We start from the raw sequence: 17,220 nt of genomic DNA, 5'->3' as shown, positions 1-17,220 counted from the left end.
TCAGGAGTAAAGAAGGTTTTATTATGGTCCTTGGATCACAAAAAAGGTATGCACTACTGATAAAGAGGAACAATATGCATGTACTGTAGTAAGTGTAGAGGATCTAAGTAACTCTGGTGTGTTGGTGCCCTCACATGGTACACATAGGTACTGCAGTGCCTCAAAATTGGAACATCCAAAACACTGTATATTACAGACATTTATTTGCATATAATTCCCAGTAAAGCATGCATGGCCTTAGAAGTCTCCTTACTCACCTTCTAGGTGCTTAAGGCCCAACATGCACTGGCGAATTTGCTTTGCGGGATCTGCAAATCAAGTCGCCCATAGGGAAGCATGGGCATCCACAAATTAATTAATTAATTAATTAAACCGTGCGGATTTGATTTGCGGACCTTTTGGTCCGGAAAACTATTCGCAGCATGCTCCATTTCTGTGCACTTCCCGCACGGATGGCTTCCACTGAAGTAAATGGAAGCTGTCCGATATGCGGTCCGTCCGCAGCTGACACTGCAGACGGCCTGTGGATTCTGTGGGTAAGCAGATTTTTTTTAAAAAAGAAAAAAAAATAAAAAATAAAAATCTGTACGGTGCATGTCTGATGGCGAGCTGTGCAGACCAGCCACAGTACAGAAAACCCAGAAGTACAGAGCCCCGTACAGAGCCCCGCACAGACGCCACCGCCCTCCTGCACAGGTATGCAGGATCATAGGCTGCGGGCTTTTGCACGCGGAACCCAACCTGCCCGTGGACATGAGGCCTTCGGGAGAGAGGGTACCCCTCCCAACCCACGTCACAGATCTCTCACTGGCCAAGCCAGGATCCTACTGCACAGTGATGAGGGGCAAACACGCTGGAACAGCTGTCTGTGTACAATTCCCAGTCATTGTTTTAAAGACTTGTTTAAAGGGTCAAGCACTGATTTGAAGGAATGTTGCCATCCAATAGGTGGCGCTGTAGAGGTATTGTTCCATCTTCCTTATTTACAGACATTTACTAACATACCAGTGGAAATTGTGTGCAGGTAAGAAGAATAACTAAACTAGCTGTAGAGCTGACAATCTAAATAATGTGGAGCTGACAATGCAGTGGCCAACACACGGGGATCCTCTTTAAAAGTGAGGGTCCAGCACCATTTTTCTGTGGCGGCTGGCACTGGCTAAATTATGAAACCCTAATGCATGGCACACTGGTGATATTCCTTTGTGGATGTACAATTTTCGCCATACTGGGATACTCTTAAATTACGTACAGTACACATGATGAACCTCAGGGTGGCAGCAATGAGACCTCAGAGTGTGCCGACTGAGAGCCAACTGGAAAGCAGCACAATTTTCTATGTCGGGATCAAGGATCGCGAACGAAATCTCTCCATGCACGAACCACTCATACCATCATCTATCTACAAGGCATTCAAAAAGATGGCGAAATAAAGACGCACCAATGACCCAGAAAAATTTGTGCAATGCTAATTCACATATACAGGACAGGAGATTAATATGCCCCTCCCGCCCACGCAACATCCCACCCCACGTCATACCCACAAGACATCCTCTTCCCACTAATTGATAGCTATGAACACATTGGCACATGTAACGCTTCCACGCCTCGCACTAGTACACGAGAAGCACGTGGAAAGGGGGAGGCAGATATGAGGACGAAAAAGGGATCAGGCCGCGGAGTGTAACAAAACGTGGATATTCTCAGGCCACAAGACAGGAATCCGAAGAGAGTCTGAAAGTTGTGGGTCGGTGGTTGCGGAGTGATGGGAGCATGGGAAGGCTTCCTTAGAGGAGGGGGGTGGGGAAGGAAGAGGCCACAGTTGGGGGCTTATCAGTTCCATGGTTCCTGCCCCCATTCCAAGTCCGTAATGGTTTAAAGAGATGGAAGGCTGAAGAGGGCAGTTGAATAGGGCAATGCCAGACACCCTCTACCCTATATAACTGGCCTACCCCATTCCTGGTAAATTAGAGAGAGCCGAGGAGAGAGAAAAGAGAGAGGGAAGATGTTGAGGACTGTGGAGTCAATGAAGAGAGAGGTGGAGAGCGCAGTACCAGCCTCACATAAATAAATATAAATACACGGTTAAGGCACCCCCTCATAAATATCACTAGCGGCTCTATGTACTGACTACTCCATCTCCCTCTCGGTAATGGAATGTTGTCCGATCCCCTCTCCCAAGGTTATACCCTTCATATAACCCCTGGTATCAGATTACCCTACGTAGTGGTCATTCACCACTTCCGACTACAGTGCACCTCTGTGTCTTCATACCTCTACCACTAATTATGTAAACCTTAACGCTCTACGACAGTCCCTATCCTCCGGGTACTGTTCCTACATGAGGCCAGACCAACATCCTGCTCTCAGTACCCTCGGAGGTCCTTCACCCTACTGGAGTCTTCATCTTGCAGGTGACCTTCTACATCCTTTTCAGGTTGAAGGGAATGTCTGTTTTCTCCTGATTCTCAAGAAGAAGCAAAAAAATAAAATACTATCGTCTACGAAGCCTCTCCTTCCGAGGAAAGATGCTGGTTCCTCCTCAAGTATCAGAACTCTCTGATTGAAGCAATGATCTTTGTTTTGTGGTGTAATGGGATCCTTGGATGGTGATCTTGCTCTCTCTTCTCTCTCTCAGTATTGTACCCACTTTCGGATTTCTCCCAAATGGGGGTTGGGGAGGTGTTACCCTGGCCAAGGATGACAAGAGATGGTGGAGGAAGGGGGATCAATGTCCACCGCCAGGCTCTTTTCCTGGGCTTTCATTTGAAATGTGAGTGAGTGTCTCAAGCATCAGCCCTCGGACTTTATCAGCAAGGTCGGGAACATCATCAGCACACAGCCCCCTGGTGCTCACCCCGGGAAGAATCTGTACCGTACACTTTCCTGAAAGAGAAAGGGACAGGTTACTCCAGGAAAGGGAAGAGTTAAAATAAAAAAAATATTAGCAAAACCACAGATCAAAGGTCTTCCACTTTGTACAGAAAGGGTCTTGGGTTTTAAAGGCTATGGACACCTTTGAGCGGCAATTTTTTCACTTAAATGCATGCCTTTTGAGCTGACAATCTTACGACAAGGTTTAATTAAAAATGTTGCAGTTGGTCTTCTGCAGCTTCTACATCTCTCTGTATAAAGACACTGCAGTCTAAGAGTACTTTCACAAGGACAAACTTTTTGGCCGTAAAAAAAAATTTTTATGAAAAAAAAAAAAAAAAAAAAATCAATCACTCAAATTAGCAATTTTGACCTATTAGTGGTCTTGTGTAAATGTGGGACTTGACAGGGTGCTTAGCGAGAAATTGCTCAGTAGTCACTAGTTGCTTTGCTTCAGCTCAGTGAAACTAAATGACTAGTGAGCGCCTCTTCACTCAGCGTCAATAGGCAGTCATTTATCTTTGAACGACTGCCTGTTCCCAATGAATGGAGGCAGGCGGCTGTAAGAGATCTCCGGCGCGCTCCATCTTCATCCACTGAACAGCTCATGCTCCAATGCTTTCACACAGGGTGTAGAAGTACCTTAAAGTCTCAGTAGGAGATCAGTCAACGAGGCTACACTGATGCCGCTTTTACACGAGCAGAGAATCTTAGGATTCTCGTTTGCCCGTGCTGGTGACTATTTTACCAGCCAGTTTGCGCTCGGCCAGTGTGTTTAAACTGCACAATCCTCATTGAGAATTGCGCAGTTCTAATGCACTAAACGTTTAGTGTTTCACACAGGAATGCAAGTCGGGAGGGGTATCATCCATTCCTTAGGGAGGGCACCTAGGGGGTGAGTAAAGAGACATAAGGCTATGCATGCTCCTCTGGGAAATGTATGCAAATAAGGAAAGTGGAACAATACCTCTGTAGCACCACCTATTGGATGGCAGCATTCCTGCAAATCAATGTCCGACCCTTTAGGCCTCATGTCCACGGGGACAGATCCGCAGCGGGTGTCCCGCACGCGTGATCCGCGCCCCATAGGGATGCAATGGACACCTGCAGGTACTTAAATACCTGCGGATGTCATTTTGACTCTGAGGCACGGATTGCGTGTGCCGGAAAACACCTGCTGCATGCTGCATTTTAAGTGCGGGTCTTCCGCGGGGACGGCTCCTGCAGGCTTCTATTGCAGCCTATGGAAGCCGTCCGGATCCGCGGCACACCTGCAGCTAAAGTCCTGCTCTCCAGCGCGGGAGCGCGGCAGGGCAGGAGTTCAAAATAAAATATGCAGTGCCCGGCACACGTGCGCGGCACGCTTACGGCGTGCCGAGCACTTCCGCCAGGCCGAAGAAAGAAGATCCGGCCGCGACGGAGGGAAGATCTGCAGCGTCCGAACAGGTAAGTAAAATCTTATTTTCAGGCCTCATGTCTGCGGAAAAGGAGGGACCGCTGCAGGATTCTGCATGGAGAATCCACGGCGGGCCTGATTTTCCCTGTGGACATGAGCGTTCATTTGAAGTATTTTCTGTGTGATAATCGTTCAATGTAGACACAGCATAACTGCTTAAGGCACATTTACGAGTGACTAATATCGCTCAAAATTTGTTCAAACGCATAAAAAAGTGCTAGTCGTTACATGTAAAACGCGGGCATTGTGCACTTTTCGTTTGAATGATGATTTTAAAGTGAACCTAAAATCCATCATTCGGCTACTGAGAGATAAAGCAAAACACATTTATTGCTCAATAGACTGCACGCGGTTATCTCCACAGGAGCAGGCAGATAACATTGTAATCTGCTGTCAGTCTAAGCACGACAATGCAGCTGTGCGCACAGGTGGCTGTGTGTTTAACCACACATTGGGCTCTGCAAACAGCTCCTGGAGGCCCTTTTACATGCAAATGAAGATGAGCAAGTGTTAATGGCCATTAATACTTTATGTAAATAGATCACAAAATCTTTCAATCCTTTGAAAGATTTATGCGTGTAAATGGGCCTTTAGTTTCCCTCTGAGCTCTTCTCTCCTGCTTCTTATTAGCTAATTTATGACCACAACAAAGTTTAATCTTTGTTGTGGTCATAAATAACCTGATAAGAAGGTACAAAAGGAGACAGAGGGAAACTATAGACCCTTTTACATGGCTCAGTTATCATGCAAATAATCGTTCCATCGATTAGATTGCATGATAATTGTTAGGTGTAAACGCGTGCAGAAAATGAATGATCAGCGATAAATAGTTAGATTATCGCCGATTGCATCATTCATGCAGACCTGAAAATAACTATTCATCTGCCGCTGCATCGTTTGGTATAAACATGCATTGTGCAATTTGCCAAACAGAAAAGAGTGGCAGAAGGGTTAACTAGAGGCATGGTTATGATCCAATGAACGATCAAAACTACTGTTCTTGTTCAGTGTAAATGTATGTCAACCGCACAATAAACGATCACCGCTGGTTGCATGCTTGTTCCAATTTATCTTGCAGTGTAAATTGGCCTCAAGCCATCAGTCCAGCCTCACAGACAGACCTTCTATTGAGACTTCGACTGCAGATTCTACGTATAGGTAGAAACTGCAAGACAAACCATACATTTTTAGTTAAACCCCACTGCAAGAAGGATTGTCAGTCCAAATACATTCACTTAAAGGGTGAAAAAGCCCCCCCAAAATGTGTACATAGTCTTTAAAGCAAGAACATGTTTACTGCTGTCAGAACTCAGAAAAAGCCTGTGAATTTTGCTTTTCCTGTTTACAAACAGCTATTGATAGCTCCCAGTGAACATACATAGAAAATCTGTCAATTGCTGTGTATGGGTGGGAACGCCGGACTCAGTCGCTATGTAATGCATAACGACTGAGTCCGGCATTCCCTATGGAATGCATAGGGAACGCCGGACCCACAGCCGCTATGGAATGCATAGGGAACGCCGGACCCACAGCCGCTATGGAATGCATAGGGAACGCCGGACCCACAGCCGCTATGGAATGCATAGGGAACGCCGGACCCACAGCCGCTATGGAATGCATAGGGAACGCCGGACCCACAGCCGCTATGGAATGCATAGGGAACGCCGGACCCACAGCCGCTATGGAATGCATAGGGAACGCCGGACTCCTAGGCTTTTTCTACTAGCGAGTGGAGGAAGCAGGAATCTTATTCTGACAGCAGAAAACAAAATTACTTACTGATAATTAGTTTTCATTGAGCCCATGATGGCACCCATCCGGACAGACAACAAGCACCTCCCAGATCTCTTTAGAAGCGGGAACACCCTTCACCTTTTCAGTTCTGTTGCCCGATCCATGGATTATTTAAGTCCCTTTTCTATTTTATTTATACTTAAAAATAAATATGATTAAATAATGTTTATCAGAAACACCAGTGGGAGGGGGGGGGGGGGGGGGGATTAGCAGTGCGGTCATGGAATACAGATTACCAGGAAGTAATCTTATTGTTTCCCCTACACCCATGACGGCACCTATGAGAGATTAAAGTAGATTACAAACTAGAAGGTGTTGATAGCCTAAAGTACTATTCTACTGCCAGCTAATAGCCCCTTGGATTGGAGAATGCACCAACCAAGCACTAGCGAAACTCCAAGAAGCTGACTAATGTATATTTTCTATTTCTACTGCTGAAACTGTGCCGCAGGACCAGACAGACGTTTCAACCCTACAGAAGTTTATATATCAGCTAGTTAGTCCCTAGGATCCAACTGGTCCTTGCTGCAGTGAATTTCCCACTATGGCCATCCAGACTATGGAACTTGCTTCTTCATCATTCCTGGGATCTTGATAAAAGGGAGAAGATTGATTACAAGAAAAACATAATATCACAGCAAGACATTGGGCTGGTCATAAGGACGTATTATCCCACAAACAGTGAGCCCAAAGACCCCTAATGAAAAAGCCCAGAGCTTAAAGAGGCAATGGCCAAAGCCCAGTGTGTATTCAGCTGCAGCCATAGGTGGAGCACTGAGGCTAGTAGTCATAGACAAAGGCCATCAGGTCCCGAGTCCCGGATATTGAGCGCACCGAGAGCCATCCCCTATCACTTCCTTTCTTGTGAAGATAAGGGAAAGGTGGAATCCAATCCCTTACTCATGCAAGGTTATACAAGGCAATCCACTGAGGACTAGTTGGAGATCCTCTTAGAAAGCGCTCATTTCTCTCACCAGCTCCAATTAGTGGTGGTACTAGGCGTCACCCAGATCAGTCCACACCTGAACTCTATCACCTGATGGAAACACTAGATAAGGCAGGAGGTCACATACAGCAAACCTCTGGTCCAGGCAAAGCAACACAGGGAGCATTTCCATCACTGAAGGATCCAATGAGGCCTGAAAAAAAGAAATCTTCCCTTCCTAACCTCTAAAGACAGGGGAGCACAGCATCCACTACAGGGAACCAGAGGACGATTCCAGGCGTACCTGGGGGCGCCCCGTGGAGACTTACATTGGACTGGTAACCTCCCATGCCACCAAAATTGGGAGTGAGGCCCTGCAATCCATACCTTTTGAGATCTAAAGGAATCCTTGAAACAACCGCAGCATCTTCCAACCTGTTCTACATGCAGAAAATGGGAACCAAGGAGGTAAAGGGTGTTCCCAACAAAAGATCTGGGAGGATCCCATTCCCTGTCCAGATGGGAGGTGGACTCTCGTGGGCGTAAGGGAAAATATCTTTTTACATAAATTGCATCATAAAAATTTATGTATCCCTACCTGCAACATATTCCTTCCTGTCCCATGTTAATCATTAGACAGTTTAATTGAGACATGTCAGAAGAGGTCAACGGTGGGTGTTTATACCCTGGGACCTCCTTTCCCCATCCTCAGGAAGTCACTTTAGTTTTCTAACTCTGTTTCACCTGAATCTCCACACTGAATTCGGTAGAACTATAATTCACACACGCTAACCGCCTTATTTACTGAAGATCATAGTCGTCGGTCACCTTACATTTAACTCCAGCACCTCATTAGTGCAGATTGGCTAGATACCCTAGTAGTAAAGCTGGCACCACACACGTGTATACCCTTGAGCTGACCAGCAGACTATTTGGTATTGGAGCACCAACTATTAAAGGGGATACACATCCAAGTCTGGAGTAAAATGTAGAGTAAACCAGTTATGGCTGGGAATAAATTCCAGCTGTTAGAGGAGACATTCCCACAGACATAATAATGATAAAAGGACACGTGATAAATGAGTGACTGCTGGGGATCAGACCACTGGAACCCCAGAGTCATTCATTGAACGGCTATGATTGGTTCATTGAGCGCCGACTCGGATTGGTTCACACATGCCGCCTCAGCCAATCAGAGCAATCTCTTGCTGGAGGCAGGGCATTCAAGCCCCATTACCAGCAAGAGATGATCTGTCAGCGCTGACAAGTGCACGGGAAGCCTGCAGGAGCGCTGGGGACCTTGTTAGGGCTTGTTTTCAGGGAAACATAGTACTACAGCAAAAACAAAAACAAAAAACCCACACACTATATAAATTTGGTATGGTAGTATTTGTACTGACCCATAGAATACAGTTATGTCATTTTTGTTGCAGTTTGTACACCATAGAAACAAGACGCACCCAAAGATGGCGGAATTTCACATTTTTTCCCATTTCACTCAAGATTTTTTTTTTTAAGTTTTTCAGTACATTAAATAGTACCTTTGAAAAATACCACTTGTACCACAAAAAATAAGCCAATCAGACATTTAGGTCTATGGTGAATTTATGAAAATGGTAAAAGGGAAAAAAAAAAAGGATAATGCTGCACACTGAATTCAGTCGGGGGGGGGGGGGGGGAGGGGAAGAGTTATAAAGTGTCAGAATTACACACTCTTTTGGCCACCCTGTCTCCAAGATAATAAAAATAAATTACGGGTCGGCCCAATAAAAAACGCAAACAGTCACACAGCAGCACTAACAGTAAAAGAAACTATGTGGGTCAACACATACATTATATGACACATTAATTAGTACAACTCAACCCGCAAAAAACACGTCCTCATGTAGCTCTGTAATCGGAAAACTAAAGTTATTATCTTTTAAAACTGGGTAGAAAAAAATGAAAGGTATATAACAAAGAGGGTGAAAGGGTTAAGTAACAAAATTAGTAGGATTGCCCAAAAAAGGTTTGTCAGCTTGAAATCTGTATATATGTGTGTGTGTGTTATATATAGCACAGCAGGCCAAGCCAAAACCAAAACCCCTTCCTTAAGACCACCTCTAACTCTTGTATACGTGGTAGGGACAGCAGTCCATAGTGAGGTTACCATATCGCCAGTATGATGAGATGTCATTGTGTCACTTTTTTTTAACCCTTTGCAATCCAATTTTGGATTAAGGGTTTCCTAGGGGCCTCTTTCTGCCATTATACAATGGCGCCATCTGCTGGCTAGAGCCAGTACTGCTGTATGTGACATGCTGGAAAGGCCCCGGGCAACAGAGCAGGACTGAAATATACAGTAAGAATACCCTGCCGGACGTCTTCTGACATCGGAGCTCAACAGCCTTCAATCAGAATGTCTTTAGACATCAGACAGTGGATTGGAAAGGGTTAAGACTGAAAATAATGTATATTTGGGAGAAATTAAGAAAGGGATTAATGGATCAGACAGAGTTCAGTGTCTCACCTGTAGTAAACTTTTTGTCTTTCTTGCTGTAGAAATCCTTATAGGAAGACATGATGACTGGAATTACTGGGACCTAAAATACAGACGAAGAGGTAAAAATATAGAGTGTGAGGCAACAACGCTCACCGTTTGTCTGCCAGCGCTCACACAATGAATCACACGACTGCCGAATAGGGGATAGCAGACTGTGCTATTCCATACAGAGGAATCAGTAAAAGAAAAAAAAAACAGAGACAAAAACAAACTATATTGTGCAGCTTCTTTTTTTTGCTGTCAAGTTGCTAAAACAGATGCACAACCATTCCAAAAGCTGAGCGTGATAACAAACGGCTCACAATTCTGACTCCCCCATGATCACGTCTGTTCAGCTGGGAAGAAAAGGTGGTGGGGGTCTGCCAAGAAGCTTATCAGCTATGACCAGCCATACATTTCTCTGGAGTGGCTGCTTCTTACCTGTGCTTGTACGGCGAGGTGAAAGGCCCCTCGTTTGAATGGCAGCAGTGACCCACTGTGATTTCGAGTCCCCTCTGGGAACACCCATACACGCACCTAGGATCAGGCAATACAGAGAGGCTTCACAGAACACAGTAATGTGACAGACATCACAATCTCCAGGTTTTACTATTACCAGCTCATCAGATTTAACTTTCCTTACATGTAAAGGTTACTGGGAGTGCTAGCAACATACAGCTTCTCCATATTAATATTTGATAAGACTGAGTCATGATCCTAGCACTCAAAACAAAGGTCTATACTGAAACCGAAAGCCGCGGGAGTATACGTAATAAGTGTCATTTACAGTTTATATATAGCGTGAATCTGTGCAAAAGTAGAGTCACTTTAGAAATACATTACTTGAATTAGATCCTGAATTATACCCCAGAGCTGTACTCTCTGTTCTGCTCGTGAGGTTACTGTGTACTTCCATTACTTATCCTGAACTAATCCTGTACTATACTTCAGAGCACTGAAGTATAAAGTATACTCTGTGTGTATACATTATTTATCCTGAACTAATCTGGAGTTACATTGTGTATTATACTCCAGAGCTGCACGCATTATTCTACCAGTGGAGTCTCTGTGTGTATACATTATTTATCCTGAACTAATCCTGTGCTACATCCTGTATTATACTCCAGAGCTGCATTCACTATTCTGCTGGCGGAGTCACTGTGTACATACATTACTTATTCTGTAGTGATCCTGAGTTACATCCTGTATTATACTCCAGACCTGCACTCACTATTCTGCTGGTGGAGTCACTGTGTATATCAATTACTCATCCTGTACCAACCCGGAGTTACATCCTGTATCAGGGGCGTAACTATAGGGGATGCGGTTGCACCCGGGCCCAGGAGCCTTAGGGGGCCCATAAGGCCTCTCCTCTCCATATAGGGAGCCCAGTACTATGAATGAAGCATTATAGTTGGGGGCCCTGTTACAGACTTTGCAGTGGGGCCCAGAAGCTTTAGGTTACAGCTCTGTCCTGTATTATACTCCAGAGCTGCTCCTAGTATCCTGCAAGTAGTTACTGGAAACAGTCAGCAGGCTTATCGACACACCGCTAAGTTGAGTTCTAGTAATGCAGGGGGGCAGTTTTTACTAAAACACACTTTTATACAGTGGCAGGTTCAATGATGAAAAGCCCCAACTCTGTGCAGGCACTAATTAAACAAGAAGCCCAGAAAGATTCCAGCTCTGAAGTTATAGAATTGCGAATACAGCCCTAAAATAAGAAGTAACGATTTTTCCCCTCACATCTTCCTTCAGCATCGTCTCAGCCGCCTCCGTCATCACACTGATGGCATCATCTGTTTTTTTTCCGGTTGATGAAGATTACGCCAGCAAGCCAGCATGCCAGCCCGGCAGTGCCAGCATACATCAGCTCACGCTTGGCAATGGGCACACAGCGACCAGGCAATATCTCCATCATCCCTGGAACGAGTGGAGAAATCAGAACACAATGAGTTAACCCTTCACAGACTCTCCAATATTCATATAACTATATATTATATATATATATCACTGGAAATTACATGTTGTAGTGACCCACAGACGGTGCCAAATGCCAAGTTGGGACCCAACTGTCCGATCACCCGCTGACCCCGGCATTAGCAACCTAAATGACTCTACAGCTGTACAGCTGTGTGTTTCTTGCACACTGAGTCAATCAGTTTTACCATGGAGGCTCCATGTAATGGATGATACCACCAACATGCAGAAGGGCCCAAAATGACCATAAACCACATTACGTACCCCCAGCAAATCCTATCTGGTCACCCCTCTCCTTGTGTCAATTCGCCCCGATCTCTGCCCTCCTTACCCAGCAGATCCAATGAACTCTGGTGATTTGACACAACGACATATGGCTCCTTAATGTTGAAGTTTTCCCAACCACGGACCTCAATCTTAATTCCATAGAGATATTTAATATGCAGCAGCATGAAACGCAGTACTCTGTAACCGCAAGAGAGATGCATCAGTACAGGAGCAATGACCGAAGAGAGAGCAATGTACAAACATGAGCCAAAGGAACCCTCAGATATCGGAGAGCAACCAAAAAAAAAAAAAGAAAAAAAAATGGACGCAACCTAGTTTAGTACTTAGGCTGCCTTCACACGGGCGAGAAAGTTGCGTGAGACACAAAGTTGAATCCCATTCTTTTGAATGGGGGTCATACACATCAGGAGGCTGGAATCGGCACGCGTACAAGGGGGCGGAGCCAGAACGCCGCTGCTGCTGCCGAGCCGAAGGCAGAAGACCCTTCTGCGCAAGCGCGTCTAATCGGGAGATTAGACGTGAAGTTAGACGGAACCATGGAGACTGGGACGCCAGTGCAGGGACGGTAAGTGAATAACTTCTGTATGGCTCATATTTAATGCACGATGTATATTACAAAGTGCATTAATATGGCCATACAGAAGTGTGCTTACCCCCACTTGCTTTCGCGAGACAACCCCTTTAATGATGCAGCGATTTTTGGGGGTCTTCCATCGCCACATTATAAAATCCAGAACTCACTTTTAGAGCTCATTCACACGACCGTATTTTCATCACGTATTACGCACGCAATATATGGCCGCGGATACACTGTGGATGGAATTAATGTAGGTAAATGGACTTTCATTGATGTGTGCGTAGATTCGCGCGAGAAATAGATCCCAGCTTGCTCTGTTTCTCTGCGTACTACGCAGCGTAAGCCCTATTCTATGGGCAGCGTAGTCCATACGCAATACATTGCGTATGGGCGGCAAAACATATGAGACCCCGCTGAAACAGAGTGGTAGAGTTTAAAAAAAAAAAAAAAACGCCACACTGCGCATGACGTGAGATACATAGTCATGCGCAGTACACTCGCCGCCATACGGAGTCTCTGCCAGCATCACACAGAACCGTAAAACACTGCGGGGACACCAATAGTTTCTTACTGCATACGCAGGCAAGGTAAACTGAGGTCATCATTCCCCCCCCCCCCCCTCCCGTTGGCAGAGTAAGCAGCGTTAACTCTGCAAAACTCTGTACACACGCCGTTTTTAACGCACCCCATTCAATGGGTGATGCAGGGCATCAATAACACGCTGAACGCCCCAAAAAAGAACATACGGCGTTCGTTTTAGAAGTTATAAATGCTGCGCTAAGATGCTTGTTTGAGAAGTCCCATTGAAATCAAGGTGCAGCGTTTTTAACATCAGCTAAAACGCTGTAAAAACCGCCTGCGTGAGAGAAGCCTAATCATGGAATCATCCTAGAAAAGAAATACTAAACTATACACCCACAACTAAAATAAAAAACAAAACCTACAAACTGCAAGAAAAGAAAAAAAAACAAAAACAAAACTACAATAAGGCCGCCTGCAGACGGGCGGAAATTCTGCGGCGGGATTTCCCGTGAAATTTCCAACCCTGGAAGCTGCCATAGGCTTACGTTAACAAACGCAATCCTATGCAGACGGCCGCGCGAAAGGTCGGAATCCGCGACCTTTCCGCTATGTCAATTGTGTAAAGGCCAAGGGTTGGACGGCTTCCACTGACTTCAATGGAAGCCATCTGTGCAAAAATATAACATGCTGAAATTTTTTTTCCATGAGTGGAAATTGCAAGTGCTGCCCGCTCGTGTGAGCAGACATGCGAATGTTCTATCCTTGCTTATGGATGAAGAATGCCGCAGGTGACGATCGCGGATCCCATAATCCTAATCTGGCCGTGTGCAGCGGTCTCTTGCACGGGACGATTGTCGCTCCTGTGCTTTCACATAGGGGCCATTATTTGTTGAGTGACTGGAGATCTTCCGGCCGCAGGCAGGCGATTGCCCGGTTATATAGGCTGATCGTTGTTTGAGTTTTACGCTTTCCTAAACTTAACGACGAATGATGAGTGAATTAATTCGTTTGGTCTCACATGATCCAGGTCTAAACGGAATGATATCATTGTACTGTGTAAATGGGCCGTAAGACAGCAGTGAAAGAAACCACTGGGGAGCGTTAGATCGTCTCCAACACCCTCTCCCAGAGCGGATAAGATGCTGGAGGGTCGGACACTGATGACAATGTACCCTCCACATTCTGGGACCGTATGGTGTATGAACCACAAGGACCGGCATGAGGGCGGGTCGCCTCTTCTCCCTGGCAGCGACAGGATGGAGATCTAGGCTGCGGCTGGGAACACACATCTTTACAGGTAAAGTCCAATGGGAAAAAGCGGAGGCCAGAGGAGGTGGTGAGGACGGCACTTACTTCATGTTCTCCACATTGCGCCCCCTCACGGCACATATAGGAATGGCCAGAATGGCCAGCGTCAGGATCCAGCCGTTGTAAAACGCCATCTTGCAGAAGTACTTGAAAGAGACGCTCCATTCGTAGAGAAGCGGGAACGCCACCAGACAGACCACGAGAAGCCACTGCGCCACAGAGAGCTCCATCGCACCTACGCAGAGACAGAAAGAGACAGCTGGTGAAGCAGAGAGCGTCCTGATGTACGAGAAGCCTGCGATCAGAGGAACATCTCAGAAGACTAAGTGTTCTCTGTGCACTCTGCACTACTCGGCTGCACACACGGCTAATATGGCATTACTTCTCCCCTTTATACACAGTTCAGCCCCGCTATACAACCCCATGACCGCTCCTCCCAGCGGGCCCGACTGCTGCAAGCAATGTGGGAAACTACAACTCCCAACATGCCCCGACAGCTTCACGCAAACCGTAGTCCACTAGTCGTTGCAGAACTACAATACCCAGCACACCCAGACAGTCAAAAGCAAGCTGCAACCCTCAAGTGATTGTAAAACTACAACTCCCAGCATGCTGCAGGCAACCAGAAACCCATCAGCTGTTGTCAAGCTATAACTACCCGCATGTCTACAGTAAAACGCTTGGCTAGCGATACGATGCGTCTATATGTGGAGGATTTGCTGTGGACTTTCGGCAGCTGAAGAAAAAATAAATTTACGGCAAAATCCATACCATTTAACCCCTTGAGTGGCACGCCCGGAAAATTTCCGGGACGAGCTCCACTGCTCATAGCAACATAGCCCGGAAGATTTCCGGGCTATGTATCACTATGGGAGCTGCAGAGCACACTCCACAAGCTGTGACATTGTGCTCTGCCTGCACAGACCCACACAGAGCAGTGCAAGGGCTTTGAAAAACCAGCAGAAGATATTGCCGATCTGCCGGCAACCTCCTGGTTTGTTTACAGGTTGCCATAGAGACCATCGGCTTGTCAGAAGCAAGCCGATGGTCTCTGTGGCAGGGAGAGCTGGTTGTTAGCTGTCAGAGGACAGCTAGGTTCTAGCTCTTATAGCAGAGATCAGAGAAAACCTCCGATCTCTGATGTGTTAACCCTTTACATGCTGCAGTCTATGTGACTGCAGCATGTAAAGGGCTGTCACTATCGGACCCCCGGAATGTGATCAGGGGGTCCTAATGGGTCCCTGTGGAAGTCCCCTAAAGGGACCAAAAAAAAAAAAAAAATTAAAAAAAAAAGGAAAAAAATTATTAAAAAAATAAAAACACTTGTCTCCCTTTACTTTGTAAAAAATCTAAAATACAATCACACATGTGGTATCCTTGTGCGTCGTAATGACCCAGAGGAGGAAGTTTATACATTATTTAACCCCTTAATTACATGGCCCCTTTTTTTCTTTTTTCCCCTCATTTCTTTTTTTCCTCCCCCCCCCCCCCCCCCTGTTTAAAAAAATCACAACTTGTCCCGCAAAAAACAAGCCCTTATATGGCCATGTCAATGGAAAAATGAAAAAGTTATGGCTCTTGAGACGCAACTGCAAAACTAGTTGAAATTCAATGATTAGACCATTTTAAAAAACCTGCCCTGGTGGGCACGACAGGGTGGTAGGAAACCCACCACTCAAGGGGTTAATGCAGATTTTGTTGCCGATTTCACCCTTTCAATGGATTTTATATTAAACAGGAGAATTCTGTTGCTGATCTGCGCCAAAGTTCACACTGAAGGGTGCAGATTTTCTCAGGGATTTTGGTGCAGATTTTTTTCAGCTACGGAGAATTACGTTACGGAGGTTCACACGGTGAAATCTTCCGGAAAGATTTCTGCCACGGTTTTTGGTGCGGATCTGCAGGTGGAATTTGACCTGTAAATTAGCAAAAATCAGTGTGCGGAATTCTGGCATGGAAAATTGCGTTTCCACATCAAAAAATGAACTGTCACTTCTTAACGTGGAAACACTGGTTTCCACATCGGAATCCCACATGTGGATTTTCTCCACTGACTGGGCAAATGCAGATTTGTGCCAAAAAATGTTATGTTTTTTCTCCTTATAGACTAAATTGGCCACAGAAAATTCTGCCGCAACTCCGCTGTGTGAACATACCCCAAGGGTGGTCAGCCAGGATGCAGATTTGCTGTGGGTTTTCTGTGCAGCATTTACAGTAGCAGCAAGGTGGATCAAATTTTGTCCACATACTGTGGAAGTGTGGAAGAAATCCACAGCAAGTCAACTAGGCTGCTTCACTTGTGGAAAAAAATCGTGCGATTTCCACGCAGTGTGTGTGAAAACGCAGAATTATGAAACCAATAGTTTTCAATGGCTTCCTTCCCATTTGTGACATTTTCACTCATGCAACATGGAGTGTGGGGGGGGGGGGGGGGGGAAGAAAAGGGGAAAAAAAAATTTTTTAAATCGCAGCATGTTTTATCTTTCTGTGCGTTTTTTTTATGATTTTTTTTTTTTATCTCCCACGTTTCCCTCTGGAGCCTCCTTTTTACCGCATCGCAAAGCATGAACTTGCGATTTTCATGCAATGAGATTTTAACATTAGAAGCTCCTATTGTCTATCACAAGAAAAACGTGCGAGAAAAACACAAGGGGCCGCCATGTTTTTGCAAGAAAAAATAGCCGACGCTGAGACATCTCATGAGCAAAGTTGCGATTTTCTCGCGGCGATATTACGATTGCAAGTGTGAAGGGGCCCTGATAGCACCGATTTTCAATGCAGATTCCTCCTCTTCAAAAGGAGGAGGTGAATTGGTGTCAAAATCTGCACCAAACAGTCTGGCTTTTCATGTGGATTTCACCCTGCGGAATGTCCACAGCAAATCCAGCCTGTGTGAAGCCCCCTAAGGCCTCATTGTTTAAAGTGAGCCAGTCACTCACTCATGCTGCCCAAATCACCCACTTGGCACATGTGTG

General features: G+C 45.6%; 1 protein-coding gene across 1 annotated transcript in view; it reads right to left on the bottom strand.

The window, feature by feature from the left end:
• Window positions 1-17,220, bottom strand: part of AGPAT1 (1-acylglycerol-3-phosphate O-acyltransferase 1) — a 35,130-nt gene continuing 17,910 nt past the window's right edge. Inside the window, 7 exon segments of the mRNA XM_066581040.1 lie at window positions 1-2,886; window positions 9,559-9,631; window positions 10,012-10,107; window positions 11,317-11,379; window positions 11,381-11,493; window positions 11,882-12,015; window positions 14,291-14,480. Of these exon segments, the coding sequence (XP_066437137.1) occupies window positions 2,729-2,886; window positions 9,559-9,631; window positions 10,012-10,107; window positions 11,317-11,379; window positions 11,381-11,493; window positions 11,882-12,015; window positions 14,291-14,480 (827 nt within the window). The 3' untranslated portion in view covers window positions 1-2,728.

This window comes from Eleutherodactylus coqui, chromosome 10 (assembly GCF_035609145.1).
Source record: "Eleutherodactylus coqui strain aEleCoq1 chromosome 10, aEleCoq1.hap1, whole genome shotgun sequence".
Classification (NCBI taxonomy): domain Eukaryota; kingdom Metazoa; phylum Chordata; class Amphibia; order Anura; family Eleutherodactylidae; genus Eleutherodactylus; species Eleutherodactylus coqui.
Note: the sequence above shows the minus strand (reverse complement) of the source record. Positions and strands in the feature narration are given on the sequence as shown.